Raw genomic sequence first — 18,108 nt, forward strand, 5'->3', positions numbered from 1 at the left:
CAGCTCTGTCCATTCCTAGATTTCTTCAAAGTAAGCTAAACACCTAGCGTTTATACCATGCACATCTGGCGTTTATCTCGATTCTACGGGTACGGTTTGGCCGTTATTCAGGGCCAAAGTTCCGCTATTCAGGGCTGAAAAGAAAAAGCTAAAACGGAGATCGCGGTTTTCAGGACTACTTTTCACCTCAGATCGCTCAAACTTTCCAGAGAGATTCGATAAATTATGTAGATCAAAAGTGTCTTTAGGGCCGGTTTCAAGAAATGTACGGTTTGGCCGCCATTTTAAAGGATTTTAAAAAGGCTCAAAAAGAATTCGAATTTCTCAGGACTTAAGATTTCGGCCCAAGTATCTAAAAAAAAATCCCTAAGCATATCTGTTCGTTTCGGGCGCTATTAATTCACATTCGTACGTTCATTTTGTAGGTGTAGTTATTCTTTTATTAAATGTAAGTAATAATTATTATTTTTCTTCTATTTCCAGTTACGTTTCAACAAGAAGAAGAAGTCAAGTTACTACAAGGAGGCAATACGTCAAGCTACAGAAGCTACCAATAAGAAAGAAAAGAGAGTGAGAACAAGTGGGGAGAAAGAGAGAAAGTTATGATCAAGTAATTCCCTCTCCTAGCCCTAAGGTAAGGGGAGAGAAAAAAGTCGGAGAACTCCAAAGAGATAGACGTTTAAGAATGTAAGAAATGAGGGATGATCTGTAATAATTTTGGTTATAGAAAAGAAATAATATTAAATATGAAGAAACATGTTGATCTCTTGGTTCCCAAATGTCCCTTTGGGACCTTTGGGTACTCATGTATTCCAGAATAAACCAAAGTTACCTGAATTGATCGCCATTTTGTTTTATCTTACCAAGAAATAATTTACTTGGACCAAGTTGAGATTGCAGGGGTATTGGACTTTTTTTTATTTGAATAAACTGTAGTCCCAGCTTGGAAAGGGTGTGTTAGTTTAATTTTTAATCAAGATTTAAATTTGAAATGTATACAAATAGCATATCATATTTTTTATTCGTATGTAGAAGAATGGAAAAAGGAAGAGACTATAAAAAAACTCCTTTTGAATAATACCCTTGAGTATTACGGGATTAGTCACTTCTAGAATTAAAGGAATTGATCTCTGGACAAGTCCAACCCAGGTTGCCTCTTTCCTGGAGTTCAAGACAGAGAGGGAGTGTGGAGAGGAACAGTAGTTCGCTGCCGCTGCTGCTGCTGCTACTACAACATGCTGTCTTCTAGCAGGCATTTTATAAGAATCTTTAACTCATGAATGTCAGTCCTGGAAAATAATGGTAAAAATTTAGTAGATAAGTTGGTAGGTATAAAGGGGGAATTATGATCTGAACTAATGCCTTCAGTCTCATGTCGGGGAAAATTTACAAATTATTTTCGTGTTCAAACCTAACCCTAAAGTAATACTTTTCTCTGCTCGTTTGTGAAAGCTCCTTTTGGCATTTCAACCTAACCCTATATAAAGTAGCACTGGTCACTGTTCATTTGTGACAGCTCCTTTTTGCAGCCATTTTTTATTTATATGACTTCTGAGCAAGCACCCTCGTTTGTGAAAGCTCCTTTTTGGCTTTTTGTGACAATTTTTCTTTGTTGTAGCTTCTGAACTAGTACTGGAGTCCCCCAAAGATTGAGAAGCATTGATGGTTGATCTTTTTCATACTTACATAGTCGATAAGTGGATTAAAAATCAAAGTTTAAAAATCAAATACCTAACACACTAAAGACCTTACGGGAAACTTCTTTTTCTCTTTAAAATGCCGAAATTTAAAAAGGAAAGTAAAAGCTACAAAAGAAAGAAAGAAACGAAAGTCCAAAGTCCAATCCAAACAACAAAATCCAAAATCCATTAATCCACCAAAGTCAGCTGATCAGTGATAAAACATGACAGAAGAAGTCTGATTATTCCTTTCAAAATCAAGGTTTGGTTGTGACTGTGACGATTACTTTTGCAGAGATAAATCATACTTTCATCATGGATACTACAGCCTGACACAAAAGTCCTGGGGACCCCTGGTACTTAAATTTTTAATGGTTTGGAAATTTTCAACCCTCTTATTTGAACATAATATAAAGCTTTGTCCACGGGTCCACACTCCACACATGGTCGACGGCCGTTGGTCGACGATATATTATTTTCCAAGAGGTTTGATAGAGGAAACCGTAACTGCTAGGGTCTTATCGTCCCGGAGACTAAGGGAGAAGGAAGACAGGATAGGAGTAAGCCAGCCGTTCCAAGAATCAACCTTATCTGTGTAGGATAAAGTTCGCTCCGGGGTGGAATTGAACTCGCGACCTAGCGCTTACAAGGCAGACGTGATACTTTCATGTTGCAACAAAAAAAATACTCGTAATTCATTCGTTTAATTGCCCATCATCAATCATAAAATGTGATAAATGTTGCAAGTCCCTCTGTGATCCCCCCACGTTTGACCACAGGTCAATTTGACTTGCAAATATTATGCTAGTATTCCCCTGACAACCGGCATTGCATGCAATGTGTCGTGCAAAGGCCTTATCTTGGAAACCGCATCTTGTGTTTCGTAATTTTCACAAAAGTTCAGCCTCGCTTTTCTGTATTACAAATCTCTGTGTCTGTCCACAGTCACTGAAACATCCAAATCTAGTCAATCTCCTCGAGGTGTTTCGCCGGAAGAAGAAGCTGCATTTGGTGTTCGAATTCTGTGATCATACTGTGCTAAACGAGCTTGAGAATCATCCTCACGGGCTCCCCTGGGATTTGATCAAGCAAATCACGTGGCAGGTGTTACGGGGGGTATCCTACTGTCATCGGCATGCGTGTATTCATCGGGACATTAAACCGGAGAATATTCTGCTCACAGCAAATGGCGTAGTCAAGCTTTGTGATTTCGGATTTGCCAGGTTAATTAGTAAGTTCCGATCATACATGTATTGCTAAAAGCAAACTCCTTTTTAGGATAGAGAGGGGAAAAATCCTTTTTAGGATTTTTCAATGGGAGAAACCTCTGTGATACACGAGAAATAATAAAAATAGTAAATAATAAACCTTCTACTGTTTCGTTGTCTCTGAAGTCTATTTTTAAACAAAAAGCTTTTTTGTGGGAAACCTAATGGGAAAAAAAGAAGAAAACTTGGGGGAATAAAAGCTTTCTCATGAAAATATGTACTTTGAATGGATCCCCCTAAACGAAAAATAGTCATTTTTGAATTAGAGTAAAGTACTTAGGACTCAAGTTACATTATATCTCTCTTTCAATTGATACCTAACTTATGAACATGTATATTAGCAACGAATTTTTGTATCCCATCTACTGGGATGAACCCAATGTATCCCAATCATTCATAGTATCTTACAATATTGTCCCATATTTAGGTCAATATTCTGTTAATTTTCCATTACCGTAATCTTGTATCTACTCCTATTTTCAGATCCAGGAGAGAATTACACGGACTATGTAGCCACGAGATGGTATCGGGCACCTGAACTCTTGGTTGGAGATACGTTGTATGGTCCTGCAGTAGATGTATGGGCTATAGGTAAGTGGAAAGGATAAGGAACTGTAATAAAGGATAAACATTCGGGGTAGAATAACATATAGAACAAACAAATTGATTAATGAAGTAAGTCGTAACTAAAAATTTGAACCACCCCTTGAAATTTCAGAATGGACGAGTCACAGTTATTCTCAAATCGGATTTATTGGACTCGGAAACATGGGATCTCACATGGCAAGAAATCTTCTCAAAAACGTAAGTGTGTCAGTTCCATTTATGGATGAGATTAACATAATATTGAAAAATTTGAACCACCCCTTGAAATTTCAGAATGGACGAGTCACAGTTATTCTCAAATCGGATTCATTGGACTCGGAAACATGGGATCGCACATGGCAAGAAATCTTCTCAAAAACGTAAGTGTGGCAGTTCCATTTATGGATGAGATTAACATAATATTAAAAAATTTGAACCACCCCTTGAAATTTCAGAATGGACGAGTCACAGTTATTCTCAAATCGGATTCATTGGACTCGGAAACATGGGATCTCACATGGCAAGAAATCTTCTCAAAAACGTAAGTGTGGCAGTTCCATTTATGGATGAGATTAACATAATATTGTTATTATTATTTTAGGAGTACAACAACTATATTCAAGTATCTACTTATAAGAGGCGGAAATACTGATAGAAATTCACACGGAGTGGTGAAAATACTGGGTAAAAAGTTGATCGGTAGGTTCACCTATATTCAAGTACTTACTTATAAGAGGCGAAAATACTGATGGAAATTCACAAGGAGTGGCGAAAATACTGGGTAAAAAGTTGATCCGTAGGTTCATTGTGGAAGATTAGTCAGTCGAGATGAGGTCCCAAAATGAGTGATGGACCTAAACAGTTTAAGTTCCATTTTCCTTTCTTGTGAAGTCGGAAAAGCAGGATAGTATTAGGGGAAAAAACTGTAAAAAGACATTCTACATTCCTACACCTGAGCGCAAGTGCCTCGAGGTAATCTTCATGGATTCCATGGTATTCATCATGGTTAAGGAGGATATCATCAATATCTAAAGTCTGAGCGTGAGTGGCCAGCATAAAAAGATGGGTCCTGAAGCACGTAATCCAAACGCGAAACTGGACAGAATGAAGGTACCTATAGCTGTAGCAAACTAGCTATGGCTGTAGATGAATTACGTATACCTACCTAACGTATCCCACACATATTGAGTAGGTTTTGTTTATGTACCTCCCTACATGAGGTACTCTTTACCCTCCGATGTACAAAATGACGTACCTATGCATCAGCCTTGCATGTTGTTTGATAGGTAGGACGAGAATACAAGATAGGAACAACATAATAATATGGAAACCTAATAATAACTATATATAGGTACGTATACATGTCCGTAGATACCTAATTCTATAATATGGAATATAGAATGCACTCTGCAACTTTCCAACTTAAAGTATCCCACACATATTGAGTAGGTTTTGTTTATGTACCTCCCTACATGAGGTACTCTTTACCCTCCGATGTACAAAATGACGTATGCATCAGCCTTGCATGTTGTTTGATAGGTAGGACGAGAATACAAGATAGGAACAACATAATAATATGGAAAACTAATAATAACTAAATATACGTATACATGTCCGTAGATACCTAATTCTATAATATGGAATATAGAATGCACTCTCCAACTTTTCAACCCTCTTATTTGAACATAATATAAAGCTTTGTCCACGGGTCCACACTCCACACATGGTCGACGGCCGTTGGTCGACGATATTATTATTATTATTTTCCAAGAGGTTTGATAGAGGAAACCGTAATTGCTGAGGTCTCATCGTCCCGGAGACTAAAGGAGAAGGAAGACAGGATAGGAGAAAGTTCGATTAATTCCGATGACAAGGTTGTAATTTTTGTTAGCATTGGTTGCTAATAATATTAATAAGTTTACACCGTCAGAGGTGTTAATGATAACATTGGAAAGGGTAAAAAGGTGTGGGTAATGAGAATGAGGTGTCCTTGACCTGAAAGCTATATCTTTAAGTTACTCCTCAAGGACACTCCGAGGTAATCGAGGCCTATTTTAATGGTCTGTATTCTGTGCGCTCAAGTAATTGACTTTGGACACGGATAACTAAGTAAGTAAGTAATTGACTCCTTAAAATAATAAATAGGAATTGAGATTTGTGGGCATTTTCTGATAGGTACTTAGGTAGGTCCTCTATTATTCTCACAAAGCTCTATTATTACCTCAACGCAACGGAGTCTTCGGTGGGGATTTGGTGTAATCTCCGTAGCTCGTCAGTCAGTCAAATCGCCGGGTTAACTTTACTTGCTCTTTCTATGTATCTAAAGTCAAAATAATATATTTATGTTGTTCTTGTTTTTGTTGTAGCAGTGGTGTAGCTGCACCGAGGGGGGTGTGGTCTTTAGCCAAGATTACTTGGCCCATCCCGAACCGCAGATGGTCAAAATATTATGCACTTTTTCACCTCTTTTTACAAATGCGTATGTGATGCAGGATGCAGTCTCACGCTGTCTGTGTTCTGTGTTTCCAGTCACTGAAACACACAAACAAATTAAGGAGCTTTTAGTTTGTCAAAATTAATGAAACAGCTTGTAAAAGCATAAACTGGAGTAAATAAAGATATGTCCAAAATGGGGCTTTTCACCGGCTTAGATATGAAAAATATATAAACTGGGGCGTCCCTTATGGAAAGGTGAATAGAAACTTGAGTATTGCACTATTGCAGGTTTAAAACATTCTTTTCCTCGCCATCCCTTTAGGTTGTACAAAGAGGAAGGGCCACAGGGGTATTCTCTAAAATGAACCTCTTAATTTTTTTGTTGCTTTATTTAAAGTGGCAGGATTCTCAAGATTGAGCTCTTCCACCCAAATCGTTCCTCCTGGTTTTTGCTTCCAGGCTGTGTTTTTGCGGAACTGATCAAAGGCGAAGCTTTGTGGCCAGGGAAATCCGACGTAGACCAACTCTATCTCATCAGTAGGACATTAGGTAAGAAATAGTTATCACTTATCACTCACAAAACATTGAGGTCAAGCAGTGTGAAGGTTTGCCCAAACATAATCGACCGGCCGTCGATTGACGAGGTGAATCTATGTCGTGCAAAGGCCTTATCTTGGAAACCGCATCTTGTGTTTCGTAATTTTCACAAAAGTTCAGCCTCGCTTTTCTGTATTAGTAGTACGTACATTATACCTACTTATCCACTTTCATAATAGTTGCAAACTTGGAATAATTAGAAATGAAAGGAACAAGGAAGAAGTTTTAGTGATATTATTTGCAATACCGCGAATACCATCTGCATCATATCTATGTATACCTGTAGTAGACTGTAGTACATATTACTATTGTGACATATCGGAAAGCAGTATCGGTATCTGATAGGTGGCTAGCTAATGGGCCTAATAATGAGTACCTAGATTTTAAAATTAGGACTGATATAGAGTACCTTGGTAGGTACCTACCGAAGGAAAGGAATTTTAATTGTGTTAAGCATAAATGATTGTCACAAATGTCGTTCCCTGCTTAATGCACTACGCTAAATTTTATGACTTGACTTGGACTCGAACCACGCACCTCTAGATCCGAAGTCCACCGCGCTAACCACTACGTGTGTTAAGCATAAATGGTTGTCACAAATGTCGTTCCCTGCTTAATGCACTACGCTAAATTTTATGACTTGACTTGGACTCGAACCACGAACCTCTAGATCCGAAGTCCACCGCGCTAACCACTACACCACCGGGTACTGTTTCTTTCTGTTCTAGATCCCGCGCTTCGTCCAGATTGATGGAGAGATACGAGAAGATTGGAAAGTTGGGCGAGGGCAGCTACGGCGTGGTGTTCAAATGTAGAAACCGGGACACGGGCCAAGTGGTGGCCATTAAGAAATTCCTCGAATCAGAAGAGGATCCGCTGATAAGAAAAATTGCGCTGAGAGAAATAAGACTGCTTAAGGTAAGCTTTTCAAGGTGGAAAAAGTTTTTGATCGAGATATAGACCGGCTTAAAAAGTTTTGGTTCCGACGGACTGGTTAAAATTGATTGCTTACACTGAAGGCTTCGGCTTCGGGCATCCAAAATTTTGACCAGTTTGGTACAAACTGATCCCTATATAAGGATTATGTCGTATTTCCCAAAAATTCGTCTGAATATTAGTTAAACTATTTACGGTAAGTGATAGCAAGGACAAAGACCTACAAGTAAACCATGCAGGAAAGCCTTTTCCAAACATCTGCTTATTCCGCTTACATTTATTCATAATTCATATCACAGCTTGCTACGTAGATTACCTATGACTACACTCTATCATCAGTCAAACTTATTGATCGTCACAAATTTCGCTGATGACCTTGACAAGAAAGTGTTTGAGGTCAAGTCATTATCCTGCGTTTTCCTTCTTTTCCAAAGGCCAAAGTTCTGTTTGAACTGCGTTTACCTCTTTGGGTTTTTGACCTATTTGATGCGTATTCAAGAGATGTCTTCACGTTTTTTCAGGACGAGGGGGGCAAATATCATCTTCCGATATTTTTCTACCATACCTGCAAAGGAAGCTTCTATTAAGTATTCTAGTGTTATTGTCTAGTTTTCTGCTATATATCTACTTAGGCGCACGTACCTACCTACGGATGTACCACAATGGATGGATATCATCAGTCAAACTTATTGATCGTCACAAATTTCGCTGATGACCTTGACAAGAAAGTGTTTGAGGTCAAGTCATTATCCTGCGTTTTTCTTCCTTTCCAAAGGCCAAAGTTCTGTTTGAACTGCGTTAACCTCTTTGGGCTTTTGACCTATTTGATGCGTATTCAAGATGTGTCTTCACGTTTTTTCAGGACGAGGGGGGCAATTATCATCTTCCGATATTTTTCTACCATACCTGCAGAGGAAGCTTCTAAGTATTCTAGTGTTAATGTCTAGTTTTCTGCTATATCTACTTAGGCGTACGTACCTACGGATGTACCACAATGGATGGAAGCATACCGCAAACTCATTGCACTAACTACCATTCAACCAAAAGATTAAATTTGTATAAGGACAGTTTCATCATTTGGTTTCCTCCTGTCTGTCTGATCTAATTCTTAATGAATTTCAAGACAAGCAGCATAAGACTCTTGCAATACATGTCTTTAGTATTGGTGTACCTTCAGTGAAAAAAACATTTCGAACAATCGAATCTTTCTCTTTTTTACTTTGACTTTTTCTATTTTAATCTAACCTGATCACGCAATCTTTCAACTCTCTCTCTTCTAACCTACCTATTTTCCGGGCTCTTTCTTCAACTTACCTTTCCTCACTCTTTTAAATTTTTCTTCTTTTTTATTATTTTCTTTATTTATTTAAAGAAGAAACAAAAAAAGTATATGGGTAGTTATGGAAAACTTCGATAAGGGGGAAAAAAGTTTTTGGACTTTTTTGTTGGGAGAAAAAGCAAATATTGACTATGACTAACATTTAATTGAACAACACAAATAACATATGGTAGGCGGTAGGGTGTAGAAAATGTTGACCGGAAAGAGGAAAGGGGAAGTTATTGAAAAGCTTTCTGACCTTGTACTTACCACTGACAAGACGGCGATGTTATCTTTTCTCGTAAATTACGAATCGACTTTTATATTCATTCAAGGTCTTGAGCTTTACTTTCCTTCGGACTTTACTGTACTAACAACAGAAGGTTACTTCACTTCGTGGAGCTACAGAGTCTCGTTATACCATCACATGTCACAATATATCCCGTCCAGTTATTGATACCAATGTCCTTCAAATCTTGGGTGACGGAGTCTAGTGGTCGCAATTAGTGGCCGCACGATTCAAGGGGTAGATTTTGACAATGAACATTTTCTCGAGGAGTTATAGGTAAAATAGACTGTTATTAAACCTGAAATTCTTCATCTCGGATGCACCTCAGAGCAGTTTGCAGAATATTCAGTCCCGCGACTTTCGTGTCACCTTGTAGCTTTAATATTTACACTGAGGTAATTCGGAGGTTTCCTTTTTTTCGACTCGCGAGCTACTCGAATAATTTATTCTTTTCTTTTCCACTTCACGACAAAGCGTTTAACAATTTAATTCTCATAATATGTGCTTTACTGCTTTCCATTTTGTTGGAGACGGTGGGGGCTTTCCCAACAGGCTTGGATTTGTGACACGTGTGACGAATCCAAGTGTCTGGTCAGTATAAGTAGGGTCATTTAGATCCTATGTCCCTGCGATCTGATTAGATCTTTTTAGTGACCCTGTCTAGACTCGCATTGTCTACAGGTCAAATTTTCTTCGGGGAATCTCGAAATCTAAATGACGCCTTAAAGGTGTGTCCAGACATAGTCGACCGGCCATCGCCCGGTCAATCGATATCGACTGAATCGTCCACACTGCTTCGATAACATAGATTCACCTCGTCGATCGACGGCCGGTCGACTATGAGTGGACACTGGACACACCTTAAGAGACATCTCTCACCGCGCCGTCGCGTCGTGGGTGATTTATACTTTCATGGTTGTGGTAATGGTGTAGTGTTGCAGAAGAACCAGTCACTATAACCAGCCCTGAGGTCTCGAGTTTTACTGCACACAAATTCCAGTATGAAAATATTGGAAATCCGAGTCAGCCAAAGACAACGTTTGAGGGGTCGCCATCGATTAATTCCGATGACAAGGTTGTAATTTTTGTTAGCATTGGTTGCTAATAATATTAATAAGTTTACACCGTCAGAGGTGTTAATGGTATATAACATTGGAAAGGGTAAAAAGGTGTGGTAATGAGAATGAGGTGTCCTTGACCTGAAAGCTATATCTTTAAGTTACTCCTCAAGGACACTCCGAGGTAATCGAGGCCTATTTTAATGGTCTGTAGTCTGTTTTTTTTTTTAATAAAAAAAAAAAATATTTTTTTTTTTTTTTTTTTTTTTTTTTTTTTTTTTTTTTTTTTTTTTTTTGTAGCAGTGGTGTAGCTGCACCGAGGGGGGTGTGGTCTTTAGCCAAGATTACTTGGCCCGTCCCGAACCGCAGATGGTCAAAATATTATGCACTTTTTCACCTCTTTTTACAAATGCGTACGTGATGCAGTCTCACGCTGTCTGTGTTCTGTGTTTCCAGTCACTGAAACACCCAAATCTCTGTGTCTGTCCACAGTCACTGAAACATCCAAATCTAGTCAATCTCCTCGAGGTGTTTCGCCGGAAGAAGAAGCTGCATTTGGTGTTCGAATTCTGTGATCATACTGTGCTAAATGAGCTTGAGAATCATCCTCACGGGCTCCCCTGGGATTTGATCAAGCAAATCACGTGGCAGGTGTTACGGGGGGTGTCCTACTGTCATCGGCATGCGTGTATTCATCGGGACATTAAACCGGAGAATATTCTGCTCACAGCGAATGGAGTAGTGAAGCTTTGTGATTTCGGATTTGCCAGGTTAATTAGTAAGTTCCGATCATACATGTTTTGCTGAAAGCAAACTCCTTTTTAGGATAGAGAGGGGAAAAAATCTTTTTTAGGATTTTTCAATGCAGAAACCTCTGTGATACACGAGAAACAATAAAATAGTAAATAATAAACCTTCTATTGTTTTGTTGTCTCTGAAGTCTATATCCCGTCCAGTTATTGATACCAATGTCCTTCAAATCTTGGGTGACGGAGTCTAGTGGTCGCAATTAGTGGCCGCACGATTCAAGGGGTAGATTTTGACAATGAACATTTTCTCGAGGAGTTATAGGTAAAATAGACTGTTATTAAACCTGAAATTCTTCATCTCGGATGCACCTCAGAGCAGTTTGCAGAATATTCAGTCCCGCGACTTTCGTGTCACCTTGTAGCTTTAATATTTACACTGAGGTAATTCGGAGGTTTCCTTTTTTTCGACTCGCGAGCTACTCGAATAATTTATTCTTTTCTTTTCCACTTCACGACAAAGCGTTTAACAATTTAATTCTCATAATGTGTGCTTTACTGCTTTCCATTTTTTTTGGAGACGGTGGGAGCTTTCCCCACAGGCTTGGATTTGTGACACGTGTGACGAATCCAAGTGTCTGGTCAGTATAAGTAGGGTCATTTAGATCCTATGGTGAATCTATGTTGTAGAGGCAGTGTGGACGGTTCAGTCGATATTGATCGATGGCCGGTCGACTATCTTAGGACACACCTTTAGAGTTCATACATATTACCGTATGCAAAGGCAAAGGACACCTAAATACTTCAGCTGTTGGCAGTCGAAAAGTTTCCCACAGTCCCAGCGTGGGACGAGGTACAATTTAGTTATACCTCGACCTCTTCTAAATTAGGGTTCAGGTAAAGTCTACCTTGTGAGGACAGTTGAAGAGTAATGTAATGGCCGTCAATCCTCAGATAGCTTGTGGCCGAAAACCATAGTTCAACAAATTATTGAAGTAGTCCGAGAACTTAGCTACTCAGAAAACTAAAACAAATAAAACAATGACTAGCGAAGTGTTATTATCAATGGTCTATTAGACTACTAGCTGAATTCCGTCGCTTCGCTCCGGAATCCCGCTAGTTCATCCCGAGGCATGGCCAAACTTGTGGAAAAGGCATGGCCGAACTTGTAGTTGTCAAACTAAAAACATAAACGAAACTCAAATATTAGGCGAGCGAGGAAAAGTTTTCTCTCCCGCAGTCTCTGCACTCTGTGTATTTCTTATGGTGGTTTTAGCGATCAAAAATTGATCATATCTCAGGATCGGTTTAGATTTTCGCAAAATCCTTTCTTATTGCACACCTAGACCATAAAAGGAATATTCCTACCAAATTTCAGCTTTCTAGGTGTTGTGGTTCTAGAGATAGAGCGATCAGTGTGTGAACTATGAAATGTGAACTGTGAATGGATCTCGTTCTTATAATATAAGATTACCCATTAGCTGATGCTTCATATGCCGTCGTTAAATGACTGTGAATTGTGGAATATTTATTCACCAGCTAGCTGATGCTTGATTAAAATTAGACAGCATTAAGCAGAGAAGAACCGTCCATAAGGCATTTCCCCTTGTGGATGGTTCTTTTTTGCTGTCCAAATTTTAGTTGTTAAATGACTGTGAATGTCTGAAATGTTTTCAGGGGACCTGATACCGCGACACCTGCACATATTTCAGACCAACGAATATTTCAAGGGGGTCAGTCTACCTCACGCGGAGAATGTGGTACCCCTCGAAATCAAAATAGGAAAGCCAGCGGCCACCAATATCTACTTGATAGACTTTTTGAAAGTAAGTAAATCGAAAAAAAAAGCACATGGGCTTTTGATTGGCATATTTTAGGGTAAGCTCATTTTGATGTTTTTGATTAGGCACCCTAAGGCACCTAGGTACCTACCTAGGCAAAATTTATTTGGTGGCTTGGTAATTAGTTTCTATACCTAGTTAGTCCATTTATTTGTTTCATTTTAACTACTGGAAGTACCGGACTGTTAGTCCGATTCCCATGAAATGTTACAAACACCAAGAAAACACTATGTACTTACATAATTACATATTAGGACATTATTAGTTATTTGCAGTTGAATAATTAAAAAAAAAAAAAATCTTCTAAAATAACTTTTCTCTTTCCCCGACAGAGGTGCCTGGACAAGGACCCTCTGAGGCGATGGTCATGTGACCAACTGCTCAGACATCCTTACTTCAACGGCTACTACTTCGAAGTACCTGACGAAATGCAATATGAGGAAATAACGCAGGTGTCCCGGTTGCCTTTGATTGGCATATTTTAGGGTAAGCTCATTTTGATGTTTTTGATTAGGCACCCTAAGGCACCTAGGTACCTACCTAGGCAAAATTTACTTGGTAGCTTGGCAATTAGTTTCTATACCTGGTTTGTCCATTTATTTGTTTCATTTTAACTACCGGAAGTACCGGACTGTTAGTCCGATTCCCATGAAATGTTTCAAACACCAAGAAAACACTATGTACTTACATAATTACATATTAGGACATTATTAGTAATCCATATCTGACACAGAAAATTAAAAAAAAAAAATAATCTAAAATAACTTTTCTCTCTCCCCAACAGAGGTGCCTGGACAAGGACCCTCTGAGGCGATGGTCATGTGACCAACTGCTCAGACATCCTTACTTCAACGGCTACTACTTCGAAGTACCTGACGAAATGCAATATGAGGAAATAACGCAGGTGTCCCGGTTGCCAACCAAGGACAAAAATAAGGTACGTATAACAAAAGGATAACATCTGACCCCCTTTACCAGGGGAAGATGAGTGAATCAAGGAACTAACTTCACTCCGTATTTCAGGAGAGAGACGGTCCTTCTAATTTACTTCTTAAGGTGTGTCCACAAGTCCAAACATAGTCAAGCGGCCGTCGACTATGTGTGGACGCACCTTCATAGACAGTGGAGTTATAGTATTTACTGATCTTAAAACTTGCAAAAACTGAGTTGTCTAGAATTCTGGGCATTGGCAATATTTAAATAATATGGGACATAATTTTCCCCTTGGTTAAGATATTAAAAGATTAACCATGAAGTGGGTGATGTAGGTACAACCTACAACTTCATGTTTACGGCAAATGGAGGACGTGCAATATTTATTTCAAGCTTGATAATTCCGTCCAATTTTGGCTTTCAGAATCCAAATCAAAATAATTCAACGTCAAACCAATCAAACGGTCTGTTTCCTCAACTGTCGTCCAACGACCCAAGTCCTAACGAACCCCTGAGATCCACTTCAAATCCGTCTGTATACCAATACAAGTTTGACCATTTGCCCGACATTTGACATCCGTTCTGAACCAACCAAAACCAAACGGGAACAACAACTATATTTAAACCGAAATCAAAATATTAAATGAACTCTCTTTGTTTTTGTGTATGTCCATTTATGTGTGTATACCTAGTGGCTCAATTTTCTCCTTTCCTTTGAAACCCTTGGCTCTTTTCTTTGACGTTCCTTTAGACCCGTGTTGGTACTTTTCCATATGATTTCTTCTGCTTATCTCTTCTCAAGTCAACAGTTAATGGTTTATTTTTATTTCCCTTCAGACTTTGTAATGAGTTATGATGACTCATAGGTACCTAAAGTGTGCACGACTACATGAAGAGCTGACTTGAAATTTGCCCCAAGTTGAACATTTTCTAGGTAAATCTAGAGCGATTAGGATACTAATAAGATCCTTTATTAACCTTATGGTTAAATTGGTTTTATCCTTACCAGACTTCTTAATCTTATCATAATGAGCCGCGAAAATTGTTTTTATATTTGTACCTAATAGGAATACATCCGTATAAACAGTAAAAAAAGTTATATTTTTAGATTTAAAATGAAAAACATACACTTTTTTATTTTAATTAAATTTAAATAACTTTAATTCAACTGATCAAAATTAATTTCAAAATAAACTTTGCTCATTCGCAAAAATTTTCTAAAGGTAGAAACTAGAAGACGGCAAAAACGCAACTTAAAGTCCAAATCTGAGGTGTACTCCCCCTTTCATTAGAGTCTAAAGTAGCGCCTGGTTAACCTATCTATTTGAACTGTTAATGAGTTCTGAGTTCGTACTTGATAAGACGATTGATGAAAAATATGGATAGGCGAATATTGGGTGCGTTATTTTTTACGACCCAATTATCAGGCACCGACTTACTTAAGCCTCCTTTCAAACAGGCTCAGTATAAGGGGGCACCTGATATGTTAATTGATTTGTCGGATTGACCTTTCATTTGAACCGATACAGAGGTTAATGACGTGGGAATACGTGGGATAGATGGATATTACTGTTTCAATTTTTAACCATTTTCTTTATTGTTTCATTTAAGGAGCCTACCTCTGGGTCCCTCCATAAAAGCGATTTGGACATTTGGTTAAGAGTATTAACGTAATCTTTTTTATTTTTTATTTACTGAGTGTTTCACTGTTAGTGATCGGACTTAGTGAGTGTCTGAGCTTCCCAGCGAAATGAACCTTAATATCAAGTGTTGCTACAGAACACTATTGAGCGTGCATAATATTAAAAGTAAGTACATACGTACCTACACTTAACTTGCCTAATTTTACTTTTTTCAACGTAATTTAAATTTAAATGCTCAGTGTCTGTCATTTTTAAATGGTTTTACTTATTAGCTTGAGATCTCTGTGTTGTTATTTGTTTATTTGAAGTATTCTAAATTTAGGGCCACTTCTACTAGTCCGATTGATCTAAATTTTGGCTCAGTTATGTATTTTTCCATTTTCCTTATTAATCTATGCGAGCCTTGTCAAATGACTTTTATATGTCAGTGAATTTTACAAAGACATAGCATACCAATTTGATTAATGAAGTAAGTCGTAACTAAAAATTTGAACCACCCCTTGAAATTTCAGAATGGACGAGTCACAGTTATTCTCAAATCGGATTCATTGGACTCGGAAACATGGGATCGCACATGGCAAGAAATCTTCTCAAAAACGTAAGTGTGGCAGTTCCATTTATGGATGAGATTAACATAATATTATTATTATTATTTTAGGAGTACAACAACTATATTCAAGTACTTACTTATAAGAGGCGAAAATACTGATGGAAATTCACAAGGAGTGGCGAAAATACTGGGTAAAAAGTTGATCCGCAGGTTCATTGTGGAAGATTAGTCAGTCGAGATGAGGTCCCAAAATGAGTGATGCACCTAAACTGTTTAAGTTCCATTTTCCTTTCTTGTGAAGTCGGAAAAGCAGGACAGTATTAGGGGAAAAAAACTGTAAAAAGACATTCTACATTCCTACACCTGAGCGCAAGTGCCCCGAGGTAATCTTCATGGATTCCATGATATTCATCATGGTTAAGGAGGATATCATCAATATCTAAAAGCCAAGCCTTGTCGGTGAAGCTACTCCTTCCTGTCTTTCGCAACACTCTTAATTTCATTGAATGACCTGCAGTTCATGGACTTTTGGATCTCCTGGAAATATTGTTAAGGAGGCTACTCCATGATAAAATTATCAAAGTCATGATATCCACACTAAAACTATTTTTTTCTTCAATTTCAGGGTCATGATGTCATCGTTTACGACAAAAACACAGATGCCAGTCAGACTTTGGCCAAAGAAGGGGCAAACATGGCGTTATCCCTGAGTACTTTAGCGTCAGGGGCAGAGTTCATCATTTCGATGCTACCAGCCAGTCAAGATGTTCTGGACGCCTATGATGGCTCAGACGGTATTCTCAAGTAAATCCCAGTTGTCATATTGAATATTTATGATAGAGGGGTCACAGTCACAGGGGTGTTTGGTGATAATGGGACGTGACTTCAAGTTGTGATTTATTAATTTAAGCATTAGGGGAGAGAGGGAACACACTATTGGGGATGTGACTTCTCCAAGTTATGATTTATTTAGGGGAAACATTATTAGTTCAGTGAACTGCAGAAAAAAAAGGACTCAAAGGAGCACTATAGGTCTAATCGAGCCCTAAATCTAAGGTTGCAACTTTCTTTACGAGTTGAACATTTCTGCCAAATTACTCAAATGACATCAAAATCGGATGAACCACTCTAGAGTTATAGTGGAACAAACGGACAGACAAATAAACATACAAACCAAATGCAAAATCGTCTAGTGCAGATTGTGTATTTGCTATTGTTAATTAATTATAATTGTTACCAAATACCTTCAAATTATGGCTACAATTAAGGATCATAAGGAACAGGGGCCCAATAGTCCTACATACTGGACTCCGCACACAGGAATTTCGTCAAAAAAGACCCCGCATTTCAATGTAATGTAATCATAACGAATAAAAATTTATAGATATTTTTTTCTTCCAGACATGCCAAGCCAGGTGTGATCGTTATTGATAGCAGTACTGTAGATCCTCAGGTACCCCAGACACTGTCAAATCTCGCCAGGGAGAAACAAATCACATTCCTGGACGCTCCAGTCTCTGGAGGTACGTCCAGTCTTCTTCTTCGCCTTTTTCTTCTCCTTCTTCACCTTTTCCCCTGTTCGGACGGGGTCGACGTTTTTCGTCAGCCTCTCAATCAGCCAGGGGAATTCAGGCTGGTATACACCATTTTGAAGTCCCCCAGCCAAATTATGCTGGTCTACTCCCTGTTTAACGTCCCTCAGCCAGACAAAGCTGATCTACTCCCTGTTTAACGTCCCCCAGCAAGACAATAAAATAGAATATCCTGGGAGTCAAGTCCCTTTACCCCCGCAGTCTAACCAAGGTCTCATATATTTGGACATATTATGGGGAACAATAATCAGAGATATCATAATGATACTTAGGTAATCACTCACCCTATCCCCCTTAGGTACGAAAGCCGCTCAGGAAGCGACTCTGACTTTCATGGTGGGAGGAGACAAGAGCTCTTTAGAGAAAGCCAAACCCATTCTCAAGTGTATGGGACGAAACATTGTCCACTGTGGAGACTCGGGGAATGGCCAGGTAGCCAAGTTATGCAACAATATGCTTCTCGGTGTTACAATGATGGGAGTGGCAGAAGCCATGAACCTGGGTGTCAAGTAAGTGCAACAGACTCCCTAGAGGATTTTTAACACGACCAGATATCTTTATCGAGGACTCAGTAACTTTGTGAAGTTCCATATGAACTGAAATGAAATAATGACTGATACTCTTCATTTGGATTGAA

The 18,108-nt window shown here is 38.7% G+C and overlaps 2 protein-coding genes and 1 long non-coding RNA gene across 3 annotated transcripts; all 3 read left to right on the top strand.

Moving 5' to 3' along the window:
* LOC113468150 lies at positions 1 to 761 on the top strand. Its single transcript, XR_003392002.1, has 2 exons — positions 1 to 30; positions 484 to 761. It is a non-coding gene; the product is annotated as an uncharacterized LOC113468150 (long non-coding RNA).
* A 1,233-nt stretch (positions 762 to 1,994) lies between these two features.
* On the top strand, positions 1,995 to 14,716 carry LOC103510929 (cyclin-dependent kinase-like 1). The gene is made up of 8 exons (XM_026824854.1): positions 1,995 to 2,006; positions 2,625 to 2,910; positions 3,431 to 3,538; positions 6,428 to 6,517; positions 12,590 to 12,738; positions 13,086 to 13,205; positions 13,658 to 13,690; positions 14,111 to 14,716. The coding sequence occupies exons 1-8, from the start codon at positions 1,995 to 1,997 to the stop codon at positions 14,258 to 14,260; spliced, it is 948 nt and encodes a 315-aa protein (XP_026680655.1). The 3' UTR covers positions 14,261 to 14,716.
* A 623-nt stretch (positions 14,717 to 15,339) lies between these two features.
* On the top strand, positions 15,340 to 18,000 carry LOC103510930 (probable 3-hydroxyisobutyrate dehydrogenase, mitochondrial). The gene is made up of 5 exons (XM_008475635.3): positions 15,340 to 15,494; positions 15,842 to 15,927; positions 16,505 to 16,683; positions 17,281 to 17,402; positions 17,770 to 18,000. Exons 1-5 carry the CDS (start codon positions 15,437 to 15,439, stop codon positions 17,982 to 17,984), a joined length of 660 nt encoding a protein of 219 aa, XP_008473857.1. The 5' UTR covers positions 15,340 to 15,436; the 3' UTR covers positions 17,985 to 18,000.
* Positions 18,001 to 18,108: the final 108 nt, after the last annotated feature.

This window comes from Diaphorina citri, unplaced genomic scaffold (assembly GCF_000475195.1).
Source record: "Diaphorina citri unplaced genomic scaffold, Diaci psyllid genome assembly version 1.1 scaffold658, whole genome shotgun sequence".
Taxonomy (NCBI): domain Eukaryota; kingdom Metazoa; phylum Arthropoda; class Insecta; order Hemiptera; family Psyllidae; genus Diaphorina; species Diaphorina citri.